At 36.1% G+C, this 27,085-nt stretch overlaps 1 protein-coding gene across 1 annotated transcript; it reads right to left on the bottom strand.

Moving 5' to 3' along the window:
- Nucleotides 1-2,496: 2,496 nt before the first annotated feature.
- On the bottom strand, nucleotides 2,497-12,270 carry LOC132031486 (potassium transporter 4-like). Its single transcript, XM_059421472.1, has 10 exons — nucleotides 12,069-12,270; nucleotides 10,295-10,388; nucleotides 7,933-8,167; nucleotides 7,607-7,852; nucleotides 7,299-7,349; nucleotides 6,931-7,191; nucleotides 6,723-6,775; nucleotides 5,321-5,435; nucleotides 4,970-5,224; nucleotides 2,497-3,971 (listed from the first exon to the last, which is right to left on the bottom strand). The coding sequence occupies exons 2-10, from the start codon at nucleotides 10,382-10,384 to the stop codon at nucleotides 2,887-2,889; spliced, it is 2,391 nt and encodes a 796-aa protein (XP_059277455.1). The 5' UTR covers nucleotides 10,385-10,388; nucleotides 12,069-12,270; the 3' UTR covers nucleotides 2,497-2,886.
- Nucleotides 12,271-27,085: the final 14,815 nt, after the last annotated feature.

Genomic DNA, 27,085 nt, shown 5'->3' with positions numbered 1-27,085 from the left:
AATAATCCAAAAAAGAGCCTTCATCAGCATTTATAACTAGATTTACCAGTACCTCTTTTTGGCATCACCCTTACAGGTTGGATTTCCTGAACTATTTGATTCTTGGCATTTCTTGTACCTTTCACCTGAGATTTAGGTGAGAGGCCTGCTTCTTTTGTAATATGATCCAATACACTAGTAATAGCTTCTACATCATCCAAGCACCTGATATCTTCTGCATTTTTTTCTATTGTATCTGATCCTTCAGCCAATTCTTCAATATTATGAGATACCAGATCATGTAATTCCCTCTAGGAGAATTTTCCCTTATCTTTGTGACCTGTTGATCTTGAGGTATTTCTACCAACTCTTTGCCTTCACTTCTTTCCAGGAGAACATCAGTAACCTGAGTTTGAACATTCAAGTTATTATCTTCCATCAAATCACTTGCTCTACCTACCTCCATCAAAGGTTGTTCATTCACTGATCCTTTCATATCATCCTTTTGTAACTCCTCATTTTGTGGTATTTGAGATTGTGGTGCTCTTTCCTCCTCCATTAGTGCCTCATTATGCAGAACTTCATTACCAACTATTAATGTAGTTGGACTTGTATGTGCATCCTTCTGTTGTACCTGCTCTACTTTTTCACTACTCACCACCACAATAGAATCTTCAGCAACAACTTCATTGTCCTTTTCTGTACCAATACACTTTGTGCAGCCTGCTGCTCATTCTTTCCTTTTATTACTCCCTTATCACTATTCTCAATGTTGATCACTTCTTCACTCTGAGCAACATTGTCAATATTGATGACCTCAGTGGTCTGCTTGTCATCTTATAAAGCATCAAACTTGTTATGAGTAACTATAGCATCAGCCTGTTGACTTTGTTTCTGAGTAGTTTCATCTGAACTTGTTGATGTTGGCTCATCAAAAACTATATTATCTTTCACAACATTCCAATTTCTAGGATCACCAAGCACTTTGCCACTAGCCAGCAATCTAGCATTAAACCTCCTTCTATTATTATGCTGATTCTTCCTTTTCTTCTCAGGGTTGGGATTCTAAGGAATCTCAGTATGCATCATAGCTTTTCCTCTTCCATTATTAACAGGCATGTCCTATTTAGTAACAATACCGGATGTATTCCCCTTAATCTCATTTATAACCACCTGTTTTTCTTTCTCCTGAACATCAGTATTCTTTTCCTCATCATCAACATATGCTAATTCAGGATGTAGATTCCAACATTCATCTTCACAATGACCTGGTAACTTGCATTCACAACGATACTTTAGCAAACAATCATATCTAATCTTTACCTTATCCACCCTGATCTCCTGAGTTTCCTCATCTTCAATTTCCATATTCACATAGGAAGGAAGATCAGCCAATAAATCTAACAACACTTTAACTCGTGCACAACTTGGTCTAGTTCTATTCTCAGTTGCTTTATCCAGGTGGAGTGGAATTCCAACAGCAGAAGCAAGTGAGAATAAAGATTCTTGACCAAAGAAAGTTGGCATAAGATCTGGGAAAGAGATCCAAGTAATCACCCTTGACGTTTCTTCATCTATTTTGAACTTAGTATCATAAATTAAAGGCCTCATTTGATAAGAACATCCATCCCTCGACTGTATATAATATGAACCTTTCGAACATAGATTAATAAAGTCCTCCCTGAGAGATAAACGTATCAATACGTGCCTATGCCTAAATAAACCAATTTCACATTGTCCTTTAATCCCACATTGCGCAGGCACTGTGGTACGTAGTTCTTCCATTTCAGGCCAACCATAAGGAAACTTACCAATGACGGCATACTGTAATTTTTGCATTCATTCCATTTGTTCTACTTCATTTTGTTTCCATCGTAATACTGGTACACCATTGCAAAAGGTAACAGTCTTCAAAGGAATAGTTGACGTAGGGTTAGGGTTTTGCATGGAGTTCAAAGTGTTTGTTTTAAACAAATCGTTGTATTTGATCTTAGAGGTTTCCGGTTGGGTTGGAATAGTGTCTATGATGGTGGTTGATGTGGTAGCAACCTGGCCAGCCACCAAAGACCGCTGACCAGCGGCCAAAGTGGCCATCTTCTCGCAGGGACGGCTAAGTTAGGGTTTGCATGTAGGGTTTAGGAGAGAGAAGAGAGCTTTTTTTTATTTATTTAAATTTTGTTTGGTTAGATCCCTTTGAATTATCTTTAATTTTCTTTTTCCTCAATATAAAAGATCAGTCCAATTCGAATCCAACTAGTTCAACTGCAAATTCTGTTTTGCATAATTTCCAGATCTCTATATCATTTCAAAACTGATAACAGTCCAACCTAAAAGCTTATACATAACCACGCATGTCTTTCCTCTAACAAACTCCCTAGAAATTGAAAGTTCAAGAAGGCACCTTTTTTATTTAGTATTTTGTCTATGGATTTTTTTACCTCTGACAAAAGAAGTTACAATTCTCTATCCAAACCGAACAAAACCAAAGTTACTGAACCGAATAAACAGAAACCGAAATGAAGAAAGGCTAACCATACTGAATTTAATTAAGTATTGCTATTGGTATAGCATTTTAACAAATTGAATACCAAAAATAACAAACCGAAGTATCTAAAAACCGTGCCATAACGACCGACGAACAGCCCTAGCTGAAACATATCTGCCTGCTCAAATCCAGGGTGTATTTCCGGCATAAGCTAAGTCATCAAAGCCCATATATAATGCTATATACATACAACTACTGAATGTGCTGAATTCGAAACACTTTAATGGCCTTCCCCAACATATGCCATCAAAGGATCACATTATTAGCCATAAGACTAGCGTATGGAACATTCAGCGCGCAACAACTGAAGAGGTGTGACAAATAAAAAGCGCGTCCATGGCCAACCACCCTCCCTCTGTAGTCTAGACATAGTATATCATGCCAACTTCAATGAGACTAATGTGAGGAATATTAAGTGCCACAGCAGGACCCCTACAGTTCTTGCGCAGAAACGAATATCCAATGTCAATAACAAGTTTCTTCAGGAAAGAAGCTGATCTCCTTGCCTTCACGTAAGAGTGTCCCATTATATATGCAACCCCTGCCTCTTTTGCCTGAATTAGATCTGAAAGCTCATCCCTAACAGCTGGATCCATGCCAGGGTTTTCTGGCAAGCGAAACCTTACTCGGCGCCTCCTCATCTGTGGGTTCTCATCATCACAAACAGATCTTAGACTTTGGAGGGTTAAAGATTTGCTGCTCTGAATGGAATTACTAATACCAAAATCCTCCTCTGAGACGAGTAACGTTGAGCCTGACTGTACACTTCTCGTGCTTATAACTGCCATCCTCCCGTCAAATGATGGACTCTCAGAGCTTGAGAGTTGTGGTTCCACAGCTTCCATTTGGATGAACTCTGCTATACTCTGGATGAGAAGGTCCTCAAAGTTCCCATCATCTCGCTGTATGTCCTTGTAACCATATCTGACAATGCAACGGTACATGCGATAGGGTCTTGGGCAAATGCGACCAATGAGGAAGCGCTCCTCAGGTGAGACGAATGGTACTGGAACAGATTTGACACATACAAACACCAGCACATTGTGAAATGCAGGGAGATTTGTAACGAAGTGAGAGAAGATGGATGGAACTCCTGTTGCCAATTCAGAGTATATCAACCCTATCCCTGGCACACGAACGATACCAAGGCTGGGGCCCAAGCCAAGGAGCCATTTCAATGGAACTTTATTGTGCAGATCAAAATTGTACTTCTTGCGAGTTCCATAGTGCCAGACAAACATGATAGTCAAGAAGGCCAAAGAGAGCACAAGGGAGACCCATCCTCCCTGTGGAATCTTAATGAATGCAGAAGACAGGTAGACGCCTTCGATGAGCCAGAATAAAAGGAGAAAGGAAGTGGCAAGTAATACACTTCTTTGCCAGACAAAGATTATGACAAGCGCCATGAGAAATGTCGTGATAAACATAACTGTCGTGCAAGCTAGGCCTGAAAGAAACATAAATTCATGAGAGAACTAAACGGAGAATTCTAAAACTGAATCAAAAGAAAGCTTGAACAAAAACAGCAACATGAATTATTCGCAAAATCTGCAGTAATCGTATTGTCAAAGGTGCGCTTAAAGCACGCTTAAGCCCTGAAGCGAGGCTCAAACATGTTGAGCGCTTCGCCTCGCTTTTGTGAAGCACGCTTAAGCCCTGAAGCGAGGCTCAAAGATGTTGAGCGCTTCGCCTCGCTTTTCTTTCTTTTTGCACCATTGCGCCTTTTTTCATTAAAGCCCGTGCTTTATTTGCGCTAGAAAGAAAATCAGTGTCATGGCGCACTCTGCACTTTCCACAAGGTGTCATTTTTCTTTTGGGATATAGTAACCCCCTCCCCCCACCTAAACTTAGGAACCCAACAGTTGCTTTGCCACTTTATTCCCTTTGCGACTTGAACCCCAAAACCTCATATGGTTGGAGGTGGGATGTATACTCTCTTTTGTTAATATATCATGAAATCTGAGATTCCTTCATGTTCACACCATTCATCATTTCAATTTCATATGTTTTTGTTTTCATCGGGGTTCTTCCAAAAAAAAAAAGAAGAAGAAGAAGAAGACTTTAATACACTGCAAAAGGCACAAGGAGAGGCTCAGCAGCGTGTTTGAGGAAACAAATACACAATCATGAAAACTAATCAGGTATAACAGAAACATTTGGCAAATAGAATTACTTGTGAACATTCAGGCACAATAGACGTCTTAATGTTGGATTTGTCACAGTCCATTTCTATATCTGCATACTAATAAATATAATACTACCACAGATGTTGCAGATGCATAAGAAAAATTCAGTTACTTTTGAAGGTGATACAATTAGGATAGTTGCAGAGATCATATAATGGGGATTACTCTGCTTTCTATGGGAATGAAATGTAAGAAGGCAATGTCATGCAATAGAATTTGAGAATTAGAATATAGATTATCCAAAGACTAGTAGGCTTACCATATGCATTTCCAATTAAAGTGGTGTCCTGAAACCCAACAGCCACAGCAAGGGTCAAAATCATTAGGATCCAATTTATTTCTGGAACATAGATCTGCCCTTTAATATGCTTTGACGTGTGGACAATCTTGACTCGTGGGAAGCAACCCAGTGCATTACATTGCTTCACAATGGAGAATGTAGCAGTGATTACGGCCTGACTGCCCACAATGGCTGAAAGAGTAGCAATAACAAAGATAGGCCAATAGACACTGTCTGCAAGAGAAGCAAAGAGCAGCAGTTTAGAAGGATTATTTAAATTTATCAACAATCTTGAGAATAATCAGACTAATAACTGAAAAGAGAACCAACCGGGTACTGAATCATAGAAACTGTTTGGAATTGAGTCAATGTTTTTGGACAGAAAAGCAGCTTGACCCATGTACTGTACCACCAAGCAAGGGTATACAAAAAATGGAAATGCAATCTGCATAAGGAAAATAAATTTCAGTCAACATGAGTTCCTCGAATCCAAGAATTCAACTAGATATTGAAAGAAATATGCAATATAATCTGCCAGCCACTAGGACGGTCCGTGGAATAAGAACCATTTGGCTCCAATGTCCGTGTTGCTCTATATGTTTCCACTCACAATGGATTCCAAATATTTTATTTTTAGTAGTAATTAATATGATTTTAAAATCTTAGGACCCGTTTGGCCATGAGAATTATTCACTTTTTTCCGGAGATTTTTTTCACTTTTTTCACTTTATGGTGTTTTGGCCATAAAATAACCAAATACAACTTAACTTGAAGTTGTCTTTGGAGTTTGATAAAAAACCAAAACCTCGTTTTTCACTTTTTCCATTTTCTGTTTTGGACCATTACTTTTGTTTTTCTGTTTTCAATTTAACCCTAAAAGTTTTTATGCTGCTCAATTTTTACCCTAAAAGTTCATACAACTTTTTCCACTGGTCAGAGGCAACTTATGTTGCTCAGTTGCTCTCCACTCCAACAACATTCAACATCATGTGCTAAAAAGCCTCTAAAAGAAAAGAAGCAGGTGGGAATTTTGCAACAAAGCCATATTTAGAGATGCTATATTCTCAGTTGCAGCCTTTTGATGGAACGAAACCGTCAGTTTTGAGCACTCCATAAGCTGATCTCGAGTATAGTTGCTTTATTTTTCGCACTGGTTATGTTTATTAATTGCTTTGGGTGGTTTTTCTGGTTTTTAGAAATTGGAGGGGGGGAGAAATCATATTTCATGTTTTTTAGAAAAAGTACATTTCAACAACCAAATATTAATTTCAAAAAACTATGGCCAAACACAACTCCAACTTCAAAAATTCCCAAAAAAGTGAAAAAAAAATTGGTTTCTATGGCCAAACGCCTACTTAGGCTCAGTATTCTTCAAAGCTACTTCAGATGGATTGCAAAATTTCTTAAATTATGTTGTCTAAGTTCCTCTATGCTTAAAAGAAAATGTAATACTACAACAAAATCAGAGTCTTCATAGTTGAAAACCCGATTTATTTAAAACAGAATGGATTTTGGAATCTTATATTCCCAAATCGTCGTGATGACTTATAACCCCTTGTATAGATGCACCTAAAACACATTCGACCTTTTGCTGCATAATCCAACTAGTTCACTCTGCATTCAGGATCTTCCAGAAAAAAAATTATTTGCTAGGCTAAATAGAGAATTAGAGCAGAACAGTCTCCCAGAAGGATAATTTAATGTGTTTGTTGCTGCAATATGCTTGACTTACCCTCATTGAGGAGGCAGTGAAATGACCAAGATCTGCAAACATTGCTTCAGTACCTGATGGTAGAAACATGAATTACAAACCGGATTCTAACTCTAGGAGATTTTAATATCATCTCCTTCATCAAATAGTAAGACGATCCACAAAAAGGCTGCTATGAGGAATACTTGAATAAAGAATTACTGAATTAGAGTCAATATATGTATCGTACCTGCAATTGAGAGGAGGACACCTCCTAGAGAAATCCAACCATCTTTCCCAGTTTCCTTGAAGAACTTGATGATATAATATGGAGAAAGAGCAGACACAATTTTGGGATTCCAAAACATTGTATTATACAGCCCAATGACAAAAATACATATCAACCAAATAGTCACTATAGGAGCAAACAAGAATCCAACCCTGTTGGTTCCAAAATGCTGCAGCGCAAACAGGCCAATCAATATTATGCAAGAGAGAAGTAGCACACCACCTACGAAGAAAGATGCATGAACGGTCAATACCTCAGACTGAAGTAAGATGTGGACTACTTTAAAAAGTCTTCATTTTTTGCAAAGGGGTACATAAAAGTATACCTACCATGAGATAGGTGTTCAGTAGAGGCCTGGATCCCCGACATTGATGATATAACTGCCAAAGAAAAGCATTTCATAGTTAGAAGATATAATTAAATTCAACTGCGAGTTCAATGACTTCAAGCATCCACTTTGTGGGATAATTTTTTATAGGATATCTGATGGCACCACGTGCAGAATAAGGTGCAAAATTTGAAAATCGCTGTCTAACATTTTATGGAAGCAACTTTAAAACAAACTTCTTGAATGCAAATTCAAAAGGCAGCCGGCTAAATACCATATAAGGAGGCATCTATTGTTAGTATCGCCTACCTGACATTGCAGGAGTCAGAACGCCGTCTCCTATGACCATACAAGCACCTAACAATACAACAATAAGCAGTACTGTTCGTGACTTCTTATGCTTCTCAAGAAATCTCTTCAATGGTAAACATGATGTCGACTGCCCGGAGAAGCCATATTTGTAAGCAGATAGCTCCTCATCTGCTGCCTGTTGGTTGGGAAGTAGACTAAACTTTGCATGTCTACACAGCAGAGAATAAAGAGCGAATGTACCACCTACGGTATTTGGTCAAACATCATCAGGTATTAGTATTGTTCCATAAGTATTGATCAATTTAGAGTCCTTTCAAACATACCTTCGCCATTATCATCTGCACTTAATACAATGAATACATATTTGAGCAAAGGAATGAGTGTTATTGTCCAGAAGATCAGCGAAAATGCACCAAATATTGCTTCTGAGGTCTGATAATTTTGCAACTTCCCCACAAAGATACTCCTATAGACGTAAAGCGGAGAAGTGCTCAGATCTCCATATACCACCCCCAGACTTTGGTAAGCCAATAGTAGATTACTGGAAATCAGCGCAAACTGCAAGGCCAAAATATCCAAGGCATGAGCTGGTCTCCTACACAATCAGCAGCTAGAGAAAAGCACATATCCAATGCAACTCCCTCATTTTCCCCCAAAAGAATATAAGTCCAGAAAATATATATGCCATGGAGATCTAGAGGCAGATTATTACGGATGCAAACACAAGAAACGTATTCAAGCATAGTATATATTACTAGTAGATGTAATGGAAATCTCATGGCCTGAATATTCTGGAGAAGGAATACGAGGCAGTATTCAGTTCAGGGAAAGGTTTTCAGCTTCTTATTTTTCTAAGTAAATTCTCAATTTTAAGGTTTCCTTTCTCGCCTTCATTTTCCATTAAGTTTGTCAGTTCCAAGTTTTCTCAACATAGGTTGTTTAAATTATAATTCTAAGGAAACACATAAAAGCAAAAAGAATAAATAATGGTCCCACTGCTGAAGCTGCATTTTTGTGACAAAGGCGCTTAAAGATTCCTGCCACCTAAATGTGTTTATGAAGGAAATGGTGCAAATTAAGCTTGCTGACTCAGTTGTTTGCTTGAGGTTTGTCATATTTTTGAAGCTTGTGTGCAGAGGCATGGTTAGTAATGAGGCTAGCAACAATTTTTTTTTTTTTTTTTTTTTTTTTGGGATAGAGATACATGATGACAGAAGAAGAGACATGGACTGGGGGAAAACCAAAATGGAATCTGTATTTTTGCTGTGCCATTAATGTATGGAAACTGGTAAGCATCGTACCAAGCCTATCATGCAGTTACTTGTTGGGAAACACCAAGAAGAGCCTGAGGTTAATTAAGACTAGGACTCAAATTGGAGAGGTCTGTCGAAGACAGTATCCTACTTTTCGGAAGTATGCCAAACTTTCCTTCTTTTAATAAGCAGCACAGAAAAATGGAGGATATTTTCTCCTTTTACGAAGTCAGTTGAGCAAACAAGAAAAGCTCCAGTAAGTAAATGCAGTCCATTCCACTATAAGCATACTCTTCATTGTTCCTTTCTGGATCAGTTCAAACTATTTCATGTGGAAGGGAAAGAATATCCTTAGTTCAAACTGAGTGAGGCTTTAAAAGCTTGTTTTGATGGTCTTAGTTATAATGTAGGAACCTTTGTTTAATACATGTGAAGCAATATACAAATATCATAATATACTAAAAAGTCAAGAGATAAGACTCCAGCTATTTGGGATATTGGAAAGATCTTATTTGTCCCAACCTACTTCTCCTCCTCCTTTCTTCAAGTACTAGAGCTGCAACGATTGAATTATCTTTCATAAAAGTTATCAACATTAAATAGAAGGAGAAATAAAATCTAAATCTCTCTGGAAAAAGGAAAAACTGTATGTTGATCTTCTCGTAGTCCTTTTACTTGATAAACGCACTATTGCTGTGAAGACTTTTCCTATAAAGGTAGAGGGTTCTTCAGTTGATGCATGATAAATTGATAGGAAATGAACTACTTGGGGGCAATTTGGTGAGAAGGAAGAGCAGAAACTAAAGGCAGCAAAGACCAAGTGGAAAATATTTTTATAGAATTGAGCAACCTGCGAATCTTTCAGTAAAAGGTGTTTCAACCCTTAATTTTGTTTAATTTAAAAGCTTTATGCGGTGGTGGAAGAGAATACTTCTTCCTTAGCCAACTGTTAAAACTTAGCCTAGTATCGAACCTAAATGGCCTAGTATCGAACCTAAATGCAACCTACAAACATTAAGCTACTAATTTCTTTATTACAATAAATTAGTCAAAGTGACACCTTAATGTCCATGGAAGCAAGCATGATATAAATTGTATTTGAGGCTTAGTAGCCTCTTTTTAATCCAAGTCCCGTAGAAGCCTCCATCTCACGCAACCTTAACTTTTCATGAATAATGGAACACATTGAAGAAAACAGTTAGCCTTCATGCTAGTTTCATTTTTTATTAGCCATTAGTGCAAAAGAAATTCAGCTGCAGCTTAGGATATTATTAACTTCCTTCAACAGCAGGGCTCAATATGTTTCACATGTATAAGCTTGTAACAGTTTAGTGAATTTCAGAAGAGAGTGCAGCCACATACTTGTACACATACAATATCAAAAGGCATAACTATGTAAGCCTGGTGAAGGTATAATGAAAACATTTCCCACCTTGGAAGCCAATGTCCCTTTTTGTTCTGCAGCGGTGGGAGGTGGTTGCTCCCTGGTGTCCCACTCATGATCAACATCTACTTGATGCATTTATCTGTCATATGTTTTAGATTACTGACTTTAATTGGACCAACCAAAAAGTAAATAACAGACAAAAGGGGCAAAATAAGCTGGCACAGATTGATGCAAAGAAATAAGAGTAAACAGTCAGCAACATTAAAAATTTAAAATGATCATATCTCTGTCTGGACAACAATTACAGATGAAGATGGAAAAAAGTTTTTTGATGTTGAAGCTGGAATAAGTTTGTGGAAGTTGAAAGTGTCTTTGGATTGTTGTATAGGCGTTTGGACGATATTTGAGTTGAAGTTGGAAAATAAGAAAAAAGAGATTTGAAGTGAAGTTGAAAAAGAGTCCGTGAAAATTGAAGCCCGCATGGACATAACTTTGTGAGTGAAAACCAGTATTTAACTTGGAATACACCCCCTCTTTTATCAGTATTTAACTCGAAATACACCTTCAATGACTCTTTCAATATTTCACTTGAATTCCAAATAATATTTCACTAATAACCCAAGATTGCCAAAGTAGTAAATGAGCCCACAGTTTTGATATTGAAGTTCTGTATTTACAATGACTGTATCGATGGATAAACTAGCCCATAGTTCATTAAGAAAAGAGTTTGTGGGAGTTGAAGATCTGTGAATGGAAAAAAAAAAAAATCTTTTCTTTTTTTTTTTTGAATGGAAGTTGAAGATTTGAAAGAAAAAAAATCATTCGGAACAACTTCAAACCATAATTTCAGAAACTTAAAGTTCAAAATTTTTTTGCTTAAAAAACTCAAAGAAAAACCAACTTCATAAAATTATTGACATGTGAAGTTCAGATTCCACAAACAACGCCACCAGTACTCAATATTTGGAAGCACTACTAACTAAAAAGTAAAAACAAATAAGAGAAGAAAAAATAAGCTGAAAGATAAGCCATTTACTCATCGCAAAGCAACAAAAGTCAACACTCAACCCAAGCCATTTGATCGGCAAACTCATACGTCAAGAATCTTAATAATATGTAAACCCACTGGGAATCCCCATTATAAGAAAAAACATATGATGCTTCATTTTAAAAAAAAAAAATGTCGCTCAAGATAGAGCGATCAACTAAAACATAATAAGTGTGATCCTTTTGCAGATTTGATGAACAGAAACCAATAAAGTTATAAGCTCTAAAAATCTCACTGATTTATTCGTAAATGAGATAAAAACAGAAATAGCCACCAAATTAACTTATGTAATTTACAAAAGTTCTTTAAACAAATATGAAGTACTCCCTCCGTCGCAAAATAGGTATCATCTTAGGAAAAAAAAAATTGTCCCAAAATAACCGTCGCTTTAGGAATTCAAGACAAAGGATCTACTTCTTCTTAATAAACTCAATTCTCAAGAAACATTCAATAGTTAGAATAAGGGTAATTTAGTAAAATACACATTGTATTTATTGATTTTTTTAATGGGCGTGAAATGAGCTAAATGGACACTTATTTTAGGATGGATGGAGTATAAACAGATAGCAACGGAGCAGTGAAGCAGTACAAACTAGTATTAATCTTCTTCTTCATTTTTTGCTTTACTAATAAGTAGTAGCTTTTTAACACTGTTATGTTCTTCTAATGGATGAGATAGTCGCAATTCAGCAACAAATCCTGCAAAGTCAACTTAGAGATCGCATTTCCAAAAATAGTAAGTAAATAAAGATACAGAGAAAAGAAGGAAACCTTTTCCGTGAATGGTACAATGAAGGCGGAGACCGGCGAATCGGTTTCGGGTTCGGATCCGGATCGGGTTTAGTCCTTGGTGGTTTGTAGGATTGCTAGAGTTGGACAAAAGCTGCTAACATTATTGCTCTTCTCTTCCACCAATTCATGTGATAACGTACTACTATGAGAAAACCACCAATTTGTAATTTGTCCCTACCCCCATTTTTCTATTCCCAATCATACAGTTCCTCACACATTAAATTCTTTTCTTTTCTTTTTTTGACTCCCGCAATCCTAATTTATGTATCTCTAGAGTCAATTTCACTAATTAGATTAAATTAATTTAACAATTTTAATATTAAAATTTATAATAAGAAAAGTACTATAAATTAGTCCCTTTATTTTAATTTATGTGAATCTATTACTATTTGGGGAATTTATGAGATGGTTCTTTGACCACTTTTTTTTTATATTTATTATAAATTGAATTATAAATTAATCTTGACTTATAATACTTTTTATGTAGTTTCTAAATATATAAATTTTATTTTTACAAACTTGAAACTTCAATGTCAAAATTTACAGTTAAAGTTATAAAGTTTGACCCTCGTATTCCGAAAAGATTCATATAAATTGAAACAAAGGAATTACAATTCTTCTCATGTCAATATGATAAAAAAAAAAAAAAATACTTTAAAATGTTGATCAATTGTACATAGTTTGAATCCCGTAAAAACGAAAAGTGTCACATGATTGGGACTGATAGAGTAAATAACATATTGGTGTACAAGTAGGCTTGCTATGACCTATTATCTCCCACCAACAATGTTACCAAATAATTGTGTGCATCAAAACTAAGGCAAATAGAAAGAAGGGGACATTTTAATAATGTACAATCCAGCATAAGAAATTATATCCACATAACTATATTTTTAATTTACATCCTCATAGCCACTTTTTCACAGTATACAACATTGTACAGCAATATACAACTTTATACACTTATTATAGACAATGTATCAACCTTGTATAAAAGTGTATAATAATGTATAAGAGGTATTTATACACACTTTTACACTGATATACAATATTATACAAACTTATACAAGAGGTGTTTATACATAAGAGAGGCTTATACATAATGTATAAGAGGTGTTTATACACACTTCTACACCGTATAAAAGTGTATAATAGTGTATAAGAGATGTTTATACACACTTTACCCTAAATAACACCAACATTAGAAAGAGATATTTGGAAGGAAAAAAAAAAAAAGTAAAATACTGACGGGATCATTTTTCCAGCGAAACAAATCGATTCCGACCAGATCGTTTTTCCGGCGAAACAAATCTATTCCGACGAGACGCCTCCATTGCTACCGCCGATCCAATTTCGGCCAAACAAATCGATTCCGACGAGACGCCTCCATTGTTGCCACCGATACAACGTTTTTCCGGCGAAACATGCTTCATTGTTGTCGCCGATTCAACTTTGTGGCTAGCTCGGGTTAAAAAATAAACATGGACTAAACTGGGTAATTACTTTGCCCTAATTGGCATAGAGTGTAAAAAAATGATCTAAATTAGTTTTTTTGTCCCCGGATATTTAATTTTTTATCTCTAGAATTTTTACCCACTTCGTTGATGCTGGTATACGTGAATGTTCTTGTTTTTGACATTATACATCTTAATTTAGGATTCCAAAAAGTAAATTAATCTAAACTAACAATTGTACTGGCTACCGTACTTGATAAGACTTATTTTATTCATACTTCCTCTATTTCGAATTGACCAATCTATTTTATATATGTACGACAATTGATGTAATCAAAGTGTTATATCATATGGCATGCTCGGGAGTGTTTTAAGAAAGGAGAAATGTACACCACTAATTAATGATCTTTCAACTCCCGATATCCAAATGTCAAGCAAATAAATAAAATTTTGTCCCTAGGAGGATAACGAGTTAATACTTAAAAAACTAAGCGTGACCTATTTAGACCAAATTAATTTGTCAATCAATTATTGTTACCACTTTGAAAAATTAATTCAATTATTGTGGGACGCAAGTTGACTCACCAAATGAATATGGATGTATATATATGGCAGAAGAGTTGGTAGTATTGACCTTCCACGAATTAACATAGTATTCTTTTCGTCCCAATCTATGTGAATGTATTTGATTGGGCAGAAAGTTTAAAAGACAAGGAAGACTTTTGAACCTTGTATTCTAAACAAGCCATAAAAAAATTATTGTTATAAATCATTTCATTAAGAAACATGGTGTCACATCCAAAGTACCTAAGTCGCGACACCTACACCCTAAGTCTGTAGGCGGATCAATTCAACATAAAACCAATTCATTTGTTAAAAGATAGAAGTTTAAAGTACTTGAACAATCAAATAATCATTATAGATAACAATTGAATAATCACCTTGAATGACCTCCAACCAAGCTCTACGCTCGATCACGAACACCGCTATACCCCAAGTATCGATATCCGCACAAAAAGTGCAGCAAGTGTAGTATGAGTACATAAACAATACGTACCTAGTAAGTATTATCGATCAACCCCAACAAAGTAGTGGCAAGGGTTGGTTGTAAAATACTCACTTAAACATATGCAGTTAATATAATCCATTGATAATAAGAAATAACGGAACAAGATAAATCCACTTGAACAACATAGTAATTTATGCACATATACAACATATGAAATAATATGCACAGATTGAGTCATTGAATCAAATGTACATGACACTGACTTTCTCCATTCAAAAGTTTATTCTCCGGGGTTAATCGAGTCCAACGATACTCATATTGCAATATTAAATGAAATCGAATCAAAAGTCAATAAAAAAAGTCAAACCTGAGCCCCTGATCAAAATTGTAACTTTTATACATTTTCAAATTAGCCATATTCCAATGAGTTCAAAAGTATGCTCTAATATCAAATTTGATACACTAAGACCATCAAATCACAAAATACACTCTTCTAGCAAACATTGTAATATGTTGTATTGAGAGTATATCAAAGAAAAAAGAAAGAGTATGAGTGCTTAGAGATAGTTTTGTTTATGTTTTATTTGTGAGCTTATCAAACCAAAGTGTCGAGTGAATCATTGGTGGTAGACAAGTCATAAAAGCACAGTTGTAACTTACTAGGATTAGTTGAGTGAATTGTTAGCGGTGAACAAGTTGTAAAACCACACTTGTATCTGACTAGGATTAGTCGAGAGAGATTCCGTTGTGGTGAAGGAAGTATAAAATCACAGTTGTTGTTGACTGAAGAACTAAGAAGAAATAATAATCTTGTGGCTTAAGGTGATTATCTTGCCATCTTGGCTCTAATTTCTTGACACATATCTTATAAGTCTATTAATACTTTTACCATTGTGAGTCACACAGATAACCAACCACATGCATCTGTCGTAACAACATTATTCCATTCAAATTGGATTGGTCTAAAGGATTATACTTTATACCTGCTCCTGCTAAACATAGATATTTAATAGTTGTAAAAAATGTATGGGCTAATTACTTTTCGGATTGATTCGCTGAAACGTAACCACTTTTTAAAAGTAAACATCATGACAGTGAAACAGATTTCCAACTAAAAAATTTCAGGATATTGTCATGATTTTTTAAATCAATAATAGTGTCATGGATTTTAAAATTTGGCTATTTTCTTATGACTTTTTAATCTGTAACTATGTTCCGTTTACATATCCAAAAATAGCTATTTTAAATTTTACCCTCAATATGTTAGTTTGGCTCAGGCCTATGTACTCAAAGCAACTATACAAGAAGTTAAAGTTTCGAAATAAGTAAATCAACACAAGAATATTAGCGTGGAAAATCCTTGCTCAAAGGAGGAAAAATCACAACCTACCTCTGTAGGAATTTTTCAAACTCTTCCACTAAACTCGAGCAACTATATAAGGTTACAACGACTTGTATACTTAATGAACTGTTCCAAACAATCCCTGTCCCAACTCTCTCTGCCTCAACAATTCCCACAATTGTTGACACTCTCTCTCTCTCTCTCTCTCTCTCTCTCTCTCTCTCTACCCTCTCTTCAGTGACTCTACCCACTCGAAGACATCCCTTACAACTCAATAAATGCCTATTACAATTACTAAGAAAAGTAATAGATGGAACCACAAGAAACTAACTATTACAACTCAAGAACTGAATGATAAATCTTGATAAGAACAAGTTCTTTGATGCTATTGTAGTTGGTTCCCTCTAGACTCTCTGTGTTGACTCTACTCTCACTATGATATCTCTCTCTTTGGTTGTGGTTAAACTGTAAAGATTTATGACGTGTTGTATTTATAGTAGTAAATAGTCACCTTCAATTTTTCAAATCCAACCATGACTTGGTTCCATTAATTTTACGAAACAAATTCTTGTTTGACATGGATTTCCTTCTTCACGCGTATTCGGCAAACTTATTCTATTTCCAGGCTAATTCCATGTGTTCAATTTATGATAATATTTCCATTTCTCAAACTCCAGTTCCTTGTAGAATTGGAAAGAGTCAAACTTTCAATTCTCCAAATCTGCACTAAACAACTTCTTCAAACAGTCTTCAGCTCTTCATCTAAAGGACCAGTTCTTCTTCAGTTGTGCTTGCATTACCAGTTCCTTTGGAGATCTGTTAAGGATCTGATTCTGGTACCTCTTCATTCATTCTTCCTTGTACATTAATTATCACTTGCACATAGTTTGTCAATCATAAAAACTTCATTTAAACTCTTAAACTATTATTAAGACCACAATATCTCAACAACTGATAGTTCTTGAACACTTCAGATTTGAAAAAACTATTCAGTTTGACAACTCAGAACAAAAAGCTAATAATATTAGCTCAACTCATAAAATGCGACCAATGTTGGCCATAAATTGTTTTTTTATTCAAAGCGGCTAATTTTTTTTTTCCGCTTCGCTCTCTTATTGTTATTGGAGTTCCTATCACGTCCCAAATCGGGGAAAGTGCGGGCACCTACCCTTTTCCCACCTGGTAGGCGAACCCGTCCTTTAATCACAATTTAAATCAATAATAAAGTATACCCAACCATCAAACATATATAATAAGTCTAGAATGGATAAGTAAATAAGTGTGGAAATATTACAAACAATCCCAAGGAATTTGGTCTAGGGCCGTACAAGATCCACTACTACAAAACTACAAGTCTGAGTATGAATACATAGTCTGAAAAAGTTGAATACTGTCTCGGAACATCAAATAAGACAAGTAAATAAGAAGAGGCATCCGGTCTGCGGATCCGTCCATGTGCTCATCCTAGATGCTCGTCAGCAAAGCCTCGGGAATCAGCCACGAGGAGAGGAAGTAGACCCTGTCACGTACTCTGCACTCATAAAAGAATGCAGCAAGGTAGTGTCAGTATAAACACTATGTACTGGCAGGTATCATAGGCCGACAACAGTTATGTCACGACCCAACCCCATGGGCCGTGACTAGTGCCGGCCGGACAACTCGTATAAGTACACATAGATATAGTCAAGCGGAAACTAAGGACAATATGGAAACTTTGCAAAGACAAGACGTTATCTCAGAACGTCATATATCATAATAACTTTTGTCTCGAGGAGTCACGACTAATCAAGCATAGCACAATACGCAAGCCGACAAGGCTGCCACTACGTACGGGAATATCCCAAAATATATACGCAAGCCGACAAGGCTGCCACTATGTATGGGAACATCCCAAAATGAGTCATTTTGACACAGCTGAACAACATCCATATACAACCCACACATATGTCTACAGACCTCTAAGAGTATCGATAGTGAAATATGACGGGACAGGGCCCCGCCATACCCCTGGATAAACATATATATACATCAAAAGATCTGTACCAAAAGTCTAGGCTCCGGAACAATGGAGCACTCCAGACAGTCGAGTAGAAGTCCTAAGGCGGAGGATCACCAAATCGAGTATCGTGCACTGCGGGCATGAAACGCGACCCCGAAGAAAGCGGGGTCGGTATGAGATATATGCGAGTATATAAAGCATGAAATACAATAAGGAAGATCATAAGCGAAATGGAGATTCCGGAGATAAGTATGATAATCAAGAAATCACTGTGCACTCGTGCCTTATGAAATAAAATCATGCATAGCTATATCATATACCATATCCGGCCCATTATGGACTCGGTGAATAAGTCGTATACATGTATACCATGCCCGGCCCATCATGGGACCCGGTGCCATCATCACATCATCATATCATCATATCATCATATCATTATATATATATATATACCGTATCCGGCCCTCTAGTGAGGGACTCGGTGAACAATGCACTGAAACTGTGCACGAATACATACCCGGCCCGGGACTCGGTGAAAGATATAATTACAACGTACACGAGCGAGTAGTGAGCAACCATATGCAAACTAAATCATCATACGAGACTCAATGGAATATGTAGAATGAACTAACACTCGAGTATCAAAACGACGGTCATGTCAAGTGTTCTTTGAATGTCACGATAGATTATATCAAATAGAACCTCCGGAAACACAGACACGTATCAAGATAACATGAAATAGCTTATGGAAGTCAAGGACATTAGCCATCCTAGTGTCTATAAGAATAGGAGCTTATACATTCGTCGTTGTTCATTTCATATAAATCATGCCAAAAGAAAGAAAGGATAGCTTTACATACCTTTATCGCTTATCCGTGATACAATACGTATACGCTGCCCGAAGTGTCTCAACCTATATTAAGACGTTAAGAACTATAGTTAAGCTACGGAAAGGTTTAAAACGTATTTCGACGTTAGTAGCTTACTTCTAGAAAATTGGGCGGCATTTCCCCTATATTGTTCATTTCCTCACATTCAAGCCAACTATGAAACGACCAAATCAACATCAACAACCACATGTTCAAGTACTATATCAAGACTAGCCAAAACAAGATTCAAGAATACTAAAATGCAGCCCGCATAACATTCCAAATCAGCCACAGCATTACAACGTTTACTAATCGTTAACATAAAGACTACGACATATTCAAGTTATTCTTTAATAATCTATAGCCATAACACTTCATCGAAACGACCTTATAATAGTCCAACAATTACAACACAATGCATGATCTTACTACACTTAGTCCTCAAATTTAACAAGAACGACAACGCAACCCGAACCAGATCGTTCTCAATACAATACAATTATAACTTTCAATATCAAATTCCTTCACTTTCATCATATAGTCAACGACCACAATAACGACATCATTAATCGAAATTAATCCACCATTTTTAAATTAGAACAGCCCCAACACGGCCCAAACGGAACCTTAACATTAACATATATAATTCCTTCACTTTTAACACATAATCCATAACATTAATAACAATAACAACAATCAAACCCAACCTAATTTGAACAACTCCAATTCTGTCCATTTCAACGCCAATACCAATCATGCAATTTTCTTACTTCCAATTTCATCTAATACAAATTAATCTCTCCATTACAACACTATTAACTCCAATTACATTACAAGAGGAAGAAATCTTACCTCAACTTAGTTAGGGCCAGTTCTACAATTTCTTGCACCATTTGCACCACTTCATTTTCTTCAACTTAACTCCTAATCTTGCTGCTCCCTTAAATGCTTAGAACCCTTAGGAACTTAATCTTTCTCCTTTCATCAACTTGAGCTCAGCCGTGAGCTGCCATGGCCATAAACTTCTTTCCTTCAATTCAAGGTGAAGATTAGCAATTTATTGATGTTGAAAAGAGCTGGCCGTGAGCTTCAAGGGCTGCTGCCATGGCCGTGGCTCTCTCTCTCTCTCTCTACTTCAACTTGGTGAAGATGAGAGCTTCTCTCTCTTGTTCAACTTTGTGGATGAAAATGTGATTTATGAGTCATCCATTTGCTATATATATATCTTTTGCCTCAAGTTGACACATGCCCCACTATGGCATGGACCAATCAGATTTGGCCATGTTGTAGTGGGGTCCATTTTGCACTACTTAATTAATCATAATTATAAATAATCCCCACTTAATAATCTAATCATGGTTAATTAATCCCTAATCTTCACTAATATTTCTATGCTAATTGAAATTTATAAGCAATCGTGCATTATTAAAATAGGGGATTAAAAGTCCTTGTCTCATATCCCAAAAATAATCTTGTCCTTGAATTTATGTCGATTAGCTTAAAAATATTCCAATGTACAAAAATACGGGATATAACAAGTTAGCTAACATATATAAAGGAAGAGACTGAAAGATAAACATGCTCACAATCAAGTATCAATCAACACAGTCCAAGAATAGCATTACAAGTATAGAAGATCAACAGCCGAATCATAGCCTATGGTGAAACACCTAAACACAAGTCTGCCAAGTTTCCCACATTTTTTTCAAAATAATCACAAACACAAGTACAATCCACGAATCCGATCAATAGATGTAAAATGAGGTGATAATGATGAATGCATATGCAATGCAATGATACACACATGCTCCGGGCGGAATACCTTCACGCCTCGATAGTCATGACCCATGAGGGACCCGCGAAGTCCATGTACCTGCTGCCGTAATAAGATAGCTCCGATCCAATATATATATATATATATATATATATATATATATATATATAGATCGGTCGTGCGCGCGAAACGGTGTATATATATGTTGCGGAACGTGCAACCCGATCCAATATATGTTGCGGAACGTGCAATCCGGTCCAATATACGTATATATATGTTGTGGCGCGCAAACCGATCCAAATGTATAAGTATGAATGCATGAATGATCTCAATGCCAATAAGAATATACCAATACCAATCGTGCCACATATGGACACATATCATAATATCACGAATAAATCACATCCTTCCTCTTTACAAGACAATAACCAATAAATGAGAGATATGTGTTCACAATCATGATAAGGCAACTCAGCATCAAGTCTAGTATCACGCACGTGGCAACAAGCCAATAGATCACAACAAGGCAACAAGCCACAATCAAACAACAATACCAACCTAAGTAATCCATCCCAACTTCATACTCGAAGGTGTACATGCTTTCTCCAACAATCACTAACTCTACATATGCTTCGCTAACCGAAGTCTAACCATAAGGTAAGCCGTAACCTACCTAGTAGCCGAGCGGGAGCCATGAACAGTCACACCTTTGCCTTGCCTTTTCAAAGAGCCTCCAAATACTCAAAGTCTATCCATAATCGAATTCAAAGTTAGAAACAAGGAAGAACGATACCCATATTGCTATTCTATCTTTCGAATTAAAATCAACTATGGAAAAAGGGAGAGATGGGCCCACAAGGGCAAAACGGCTATTTCAAAAGTGAAATTGGTAACCCAACATTCTGAGGATCAATTCTACTATTCAATTGCTAATATAACTCAAGAATAGGTCAATTTCATCATTCTAGTCAAAATCCCGAATTTGGGTATAAACCCTAACTTTCAATCTTTCAATTCATCAACAATAATGGAAGATTCAAGCCTATTAGTTACTAAATCATCAAATTCCATACTTAGATTAGTCAAATCCACCAATAAATCCCATTTAGAAAGACTTAAACTCAAATAATGAAATAGACACAAATAATGAAATAGACATCAAAACTCATCTTTCCTCTTAAGTTCTATAGAAATTTTAGCATGGATTCAAGCTTAGGAAAGGTAAAGGAATGAATTCTAGGTTAGGGAACTTACCCACAAGAGAAATCAGCCAAGAACTCCTTCAAATCGCCTCAAAAGATGCTTAGGAACAATAAATGAAGTGATAGAAAAACAATGAATGAAGTGATAAAAAATGAAGGGTTTTAACTAGGCATTAAATAGGATTCTGGTCCCGTCATCCGCTGCAGCGGTCACGAGTTCGCTACAATGGGATCGCGCCAGTGGTTGTCCCTTCGGCATCACGGATCCGCCGTTTGCTGTGGCGACTCGCTACTAACCCATCACCCTCACCATAGCGGACCAGGCCCTCGTTGTGGCGAGTCCGCTACGGCGCATCTGGTGCCGCTATGGCAGACACCAGATACCAGATACCAGAATTTCCCGGGTTTTTCACTAACTCAATCTCGAAATCGAACAATGACCTAAGACCGCACAGATAGAAACTAGATATGCATTCACACATAAAAACACGCTACAAACTCAGTTACGGTCTCGGAATTCCCAACAGAGTCTATTTGGCCGGGTCAACACCCAATGGCCAAATACTAACTTTCCTATCAATAACCCGAAACGCTCCCAAGTGCCTTGGGAACCTAGCCGAACATCCCACCAAGTCACAATCGACTATCCGGACCTCTCGGAATCGACGAATTTTCGAAAAGGTCTGTTTACCCAAAAGTCAACTATTGGTCAAACGTTTTTACTTTAAGGCTTTATTTCGTAAAAGACATCATAAATCTCGCCTGCTCACCTCGGGAACCGTACCACGCATCCCCGTAGGTCAAAATCATACTAATAGGGCTCGGGGAAGGGTCAATGGGTCAAAAGTACTACAATGACCAAACGGGTCATTACAGTTCCCAAAGCAATTCGGCAGTCTAAAGCCGCACTTACGAACTAGAAGACAATACTTTTACTCTCTTCGTCCCAATTTAAGTGTTTTAGTTTGATTAAATACATAATTTAAGAAATAAAGGGAGACTTTTGAATATTGTTGTTTTAAATTAGAGATGTGTGTAGTCTTTTAAATCTTGATCATAAACTTGCCATGTAAAATGCTGGAACTGAAAAACTTGTTAAATATAGAAAAAGTCACTCTTTTTGAGACAGACCAAAAAGGAAAATAAGAAACTTAAATTGAAACGGATGGAGTAGCTTTTAATTTTGGCACGACTTATCACACAAATCTATATATAAGTAGACATCAGTTGATCTTTATTATGTTTTGTAAGGAAACTCATAGTTAATACACGATTAGATAATAAACCAGTAAATCCCATATTGAAGCTCGCTTGAGTTCGAAATTTCGATTTTTCGAAATTGGATTTTGTTTTATTAGTTATTGGTGGAGTACATTGGGTACATCTTTGGGAGTCAATTTCATGGATAGAATACTGTTTGATTGCTTTGAAAGTAAAGAGATGAGCTAAAACCCGATTGAAAGTCATTGAAGCTCACTTAAGCTCGAGTTTGAAAATTCGGGTTATCAAAATTTGAATTTGTTTTGAGTGGATGTTATTGCAATAGATTAGGTACATCTTCAGCAGCGTGAATCCCAATTTTAGGACAATTTTGGTGAAGATTGAGGTTGTTTGAGTTGAAATCTGAGTTTCGGTTCGATGGAAGAAGATGAAGTTTTTGCATGTATAACTGTATATCATTGACGTATCCCATATGTATGTCATGTGTATCCCTTGTATATTTGTATAGATTCATGTATACTTGTGTGTGAGATACATGTGTTGTAGTGAAATATTGCAACCAGATTTCAACTACGATTTTTTACTCCATAGCAACTCAAATCACCTCCATTCCTCCTAAATTTTTGTATATTTTCTCATATACGTGTTTTCAATGAATTCCAACTATACTAGCTGAGAAAATCTTTTTTCCCGGGTATTTTGAGTGTTGTATATCACTGGTGATTTTTGTTAGCCCAAGTTAATTAAATGGCGTTTTATGGCTACACTGCAGTAAACGCTTGCAAAAAGTGTACATTTTCGTAGTTAGCCCTTCAGATTCTTGCCTAGAGATTTTTTCCTATAGATACAAAAATTGGACATCAATTACCCGCTTTAACGAAATTTTTGGGTTTTAAAGAAGTAAGAAAAGTCCTTTTACAAAATACATACAGTTCGATCAACACATGCAACTTGCGTACAAATTTTTTATTGTATACAATCCGATCAAAACATACAGCTTGCATACAATTATATCGTTGTGTGTATTTTGTTTGTCGTTTATACGTATTTTGTATGTCATATGTATGTCACTTTATGTCGAGTGATATATGGACATACAAATAGCATATACCCGAAATACAAAATCCATATAATTTATTTATATATTGGGATATGGAAAAAACAATATTGTTGCTCTTTCTCTTCAAGTTTCAATATGAAATTCCAACCAAAGCCAACTACAATCTTCACCAAGATCCCGCAAATAGACATTCAAACTCCAAATGATATTCCCAATCGTTTGCGACAATCCCAATTCACACAAAAGATAAATTTGCAAAACACGATTTTGGAATTCAAAGCTTCAAAACATTTTAATGGTTGTCAATGGGGCTTTTAATGGACTTTACAACTTTGTAATCATTTCTTACAGTCATTTCTTAAAAATGGAAAAATTGTAGTTACTTAATTAGATAAAAAATTTATGAATTTACCATACGAGTTCGGTTATACATATCTTGTTCCCGTGTAGCCGGCTCTTTTGATCTCGCTTTCTAATTCAAAGGCAAAGGATGTGAAACTTTTTTCTTCTCAAGTTCTGATTTTGAGTACCAAATTTCATCACTAATATATATTCTCGTCGTGGGTGTGCTTGGTGACAAAGAGAAAGAGAGAGGGACAGAAGATGAGGAAGATTAGAGTCTAAAATTTGTATAATTGGTGCCTAATCCCTTACTTTTTAAATTATTTTGTTGTAATTAGTGAAGTCTTACTCTCTCTGTCCCAATTTATGTGATACACTTTTCTTTTTAGCTTGTCCCAAAAAAAATGATACATTTATATATTTAAAAATAATTTAGCTTAAAACTTCCCCTTTTATCCTTAATGAAATGATTTAGAAGTAGCACAAATATTTATGGCTTGTTTTGGACCACAAATTTTAAAAGTCTTTTGTTCTTTCTTAAATACCGTGCCTAGTCAAACTATATCACATAATTGAGACGGAGGGAGTATTACATTTCGTAATAAAGTATGATTACCCTAAATAGTTATATGATTACCCTAAATAGTTATACTTTTCACTTAAAAATAGCTTATCCGTATGAAATTGGGTTATTCGCACAAATGCCCCTATTTCGGGGTGGTCTTTAATTTTTGCCCTTCAGCATTAACTAAATTTTGACCGGCATAGTTAGCGTTTAGCTTCGACTTATATATCATAGCATCTCATAAGTTATGTCGGACAAGACAAAACTTTCAACATTCAACAAAATCTATAAAAGGCATAAGTTTAGACTTCGCTCGGCATAGTTAGCGTTTAGCTTCGGTATATATATCATCACATCCACACATGTTATGTCGGAAAAGGCAAAACTTTCAACACTCAACATAATCTGGAAAATACTACATAACTTATGCCGCATAACTTCATTCCTACATAAGGCAAAAGTTCAGTTTCTGAAGATAAAAATGTTACAAAACTTAAGCCGAACGAAGTATATTTGAATATTTTCATTAAGTAAGCAGCATGGCAAAAATTAAAGACTACAGATATGAGGGGCAAAACTTAAAGACCAGTCCGTAAGAAGGGCGATCAGAGCAAAAAATTGTATAAAATTCTCTTTTAGGGCAATTCGCACAATGCCCCTATTTTGGGTTGGTCTTTAATTTTTGTCCCTCAAATCGCTAGTCTTTTATTTTTGCCCTTTGGTGCTTTAAGTAAAAAAAATTGGCCAAAAATACCCCTAACATAGAAAATAAAAAAAGAAATTCGGATCTATGACCTAATTTCGCAAGGAAAATTTCATAGAAACTTTGCCTTATCGGACAAAGTTACATAGAAACTATTCCTTGTCTGGCATAGTTCTGTAGAAATTAAGTTAGCCGGCATAACTTCATTTCTACATAACTTTTGCTGGATAATGCAACACTTATGCCGGACAAGACAAAGTTTCTATAAACTTATGCCGAGCGAGTTAGTTACTACTCCCTTTGTCCCATTTTATATGACACACTTTTCTTTTTAGTCAGTCCTAAAAGAAAATTTAACTTTAAACTTTACCGTTTACGCTTAATGAGATTATTTATAAGCATATAAATATATTTGGCTTGTTTTAGGTCACAAGATTCAAAAATCTTCCTTTATTTCTTAAACTCCGTGCCCAGTCAAACTACATCACTTAAATTGGGACGGAGGGAGTACACAACTTATGCCAGATAACTTAATTTCTACATAACTATGTCGGACAAGGCAACGTTTTTATGAAACTTTGCCTTGCGATTTTTTTTTTTTTGACTCTGTTGGGGATGATCGAACCCAGAATCTCTAATTTCTTATACCAGCGAATGAGGGTACTTGGCCCACAATTTTTATTAAGTGAGAAGCAGGAGCAAAAATTAAAGAAGTCCAAAAACAATTCGCGCAAAAACTTGTCTCTTTTAGGCTTGTGGACTTCTATTACATACCAAATCATTAGCATTCCCAAGGCCCAAATAGTATTTGGGTAGAGAGCAGTATTTTTTTTTTTTGCGCGGATTGTCCTTCTTTTGGGGCGGTCTTTAATTTTTGCCTTTCAAATTGGTGATCTTTAATTTTTGTCCTTCGCCTAATACCCTGAGGTTCAGGGTTCGAACCCTAGCTCAGTAAAAAAAAAATAAAAAAATTCGCAAGACAGATGTTTGGGTTCGCAAGGCAGAGTTTTAGGCTGAAGGTACAGGCATTAATTGACTGCTGAAAAACTTATTCATTAATTGACTGCTGAAAATTCAAATTATTGTTTGGAACACTATGGAACTACATCTTAGCATTTCATCTTAGTGAAGTTGATAGTTAGAAGTCTGAGTCAATGTGTATGCTATTCTCCAGGGGCATCCGCAGAGTAAAAGAAATCTAGTAGTACAGGCATTATTGTTGGAGCAGCAGTTGGTGGTGCTATCCTTGCAATTTTAGCACTAATTGTTGGTATTGAGGCAAAATTCTACCTTAAGACAGAATTTTGAAGGTAAAATTATGCCTTGCGAATCCAATCTACCTTGAGAATTTTTTTTAAAATTTTTGATTGAGCGGGGGTTCGAATCAGAAATCAAGGGATTTTTAGCGAAGGACAAAAGTTAAAGATTTCAAATTTGAGGGACAAAAATTAAAGAC

Source organism: Lycium ferocissimum, chromosome 9 (assembly GCF_029784015.1).
Source record: "Lycium ferocissimum isolate CSIRO_LF1 chromosome 9, AGI_CSIRO_Lferr_CH_V1, whole genome shotgun sequence".
Lineage (NCBI taxonomy): Eukaryota > Viridiplantae > Streptophyta > Magnoliopsida > Solanales > Solanaceae > Lycium > Lycium ferocissimum.
The sequence above is the reverse complement of the archived record's forward strand: the minus strand, read 5'-3'. Positions and strand labels throughout refer to the sequence as shown.

Coding starts and splice junctions, on each gene's coding strand:
- LOC132031486 (XM_059421472.1), bottom strand. CDS start 10,384: ATGCATCAAGTAGATGTTGATCATGAGTGGGACACCAGGGAGCAACCA. Junction 7,853..7,932: donor TGCAGATGATAATGGCGAAG/GTATGTTTGAAA, acceptor CAAATACCGTAG/GTGGTACATTCGCTCTTTAT. Junction 6,776..6,930: donor TGTCCTCCTCTCAATTGCAG/GTACGATACATA, acceptor TTCTACCATCAG/GTACTGAAGCAATGTTTGCA.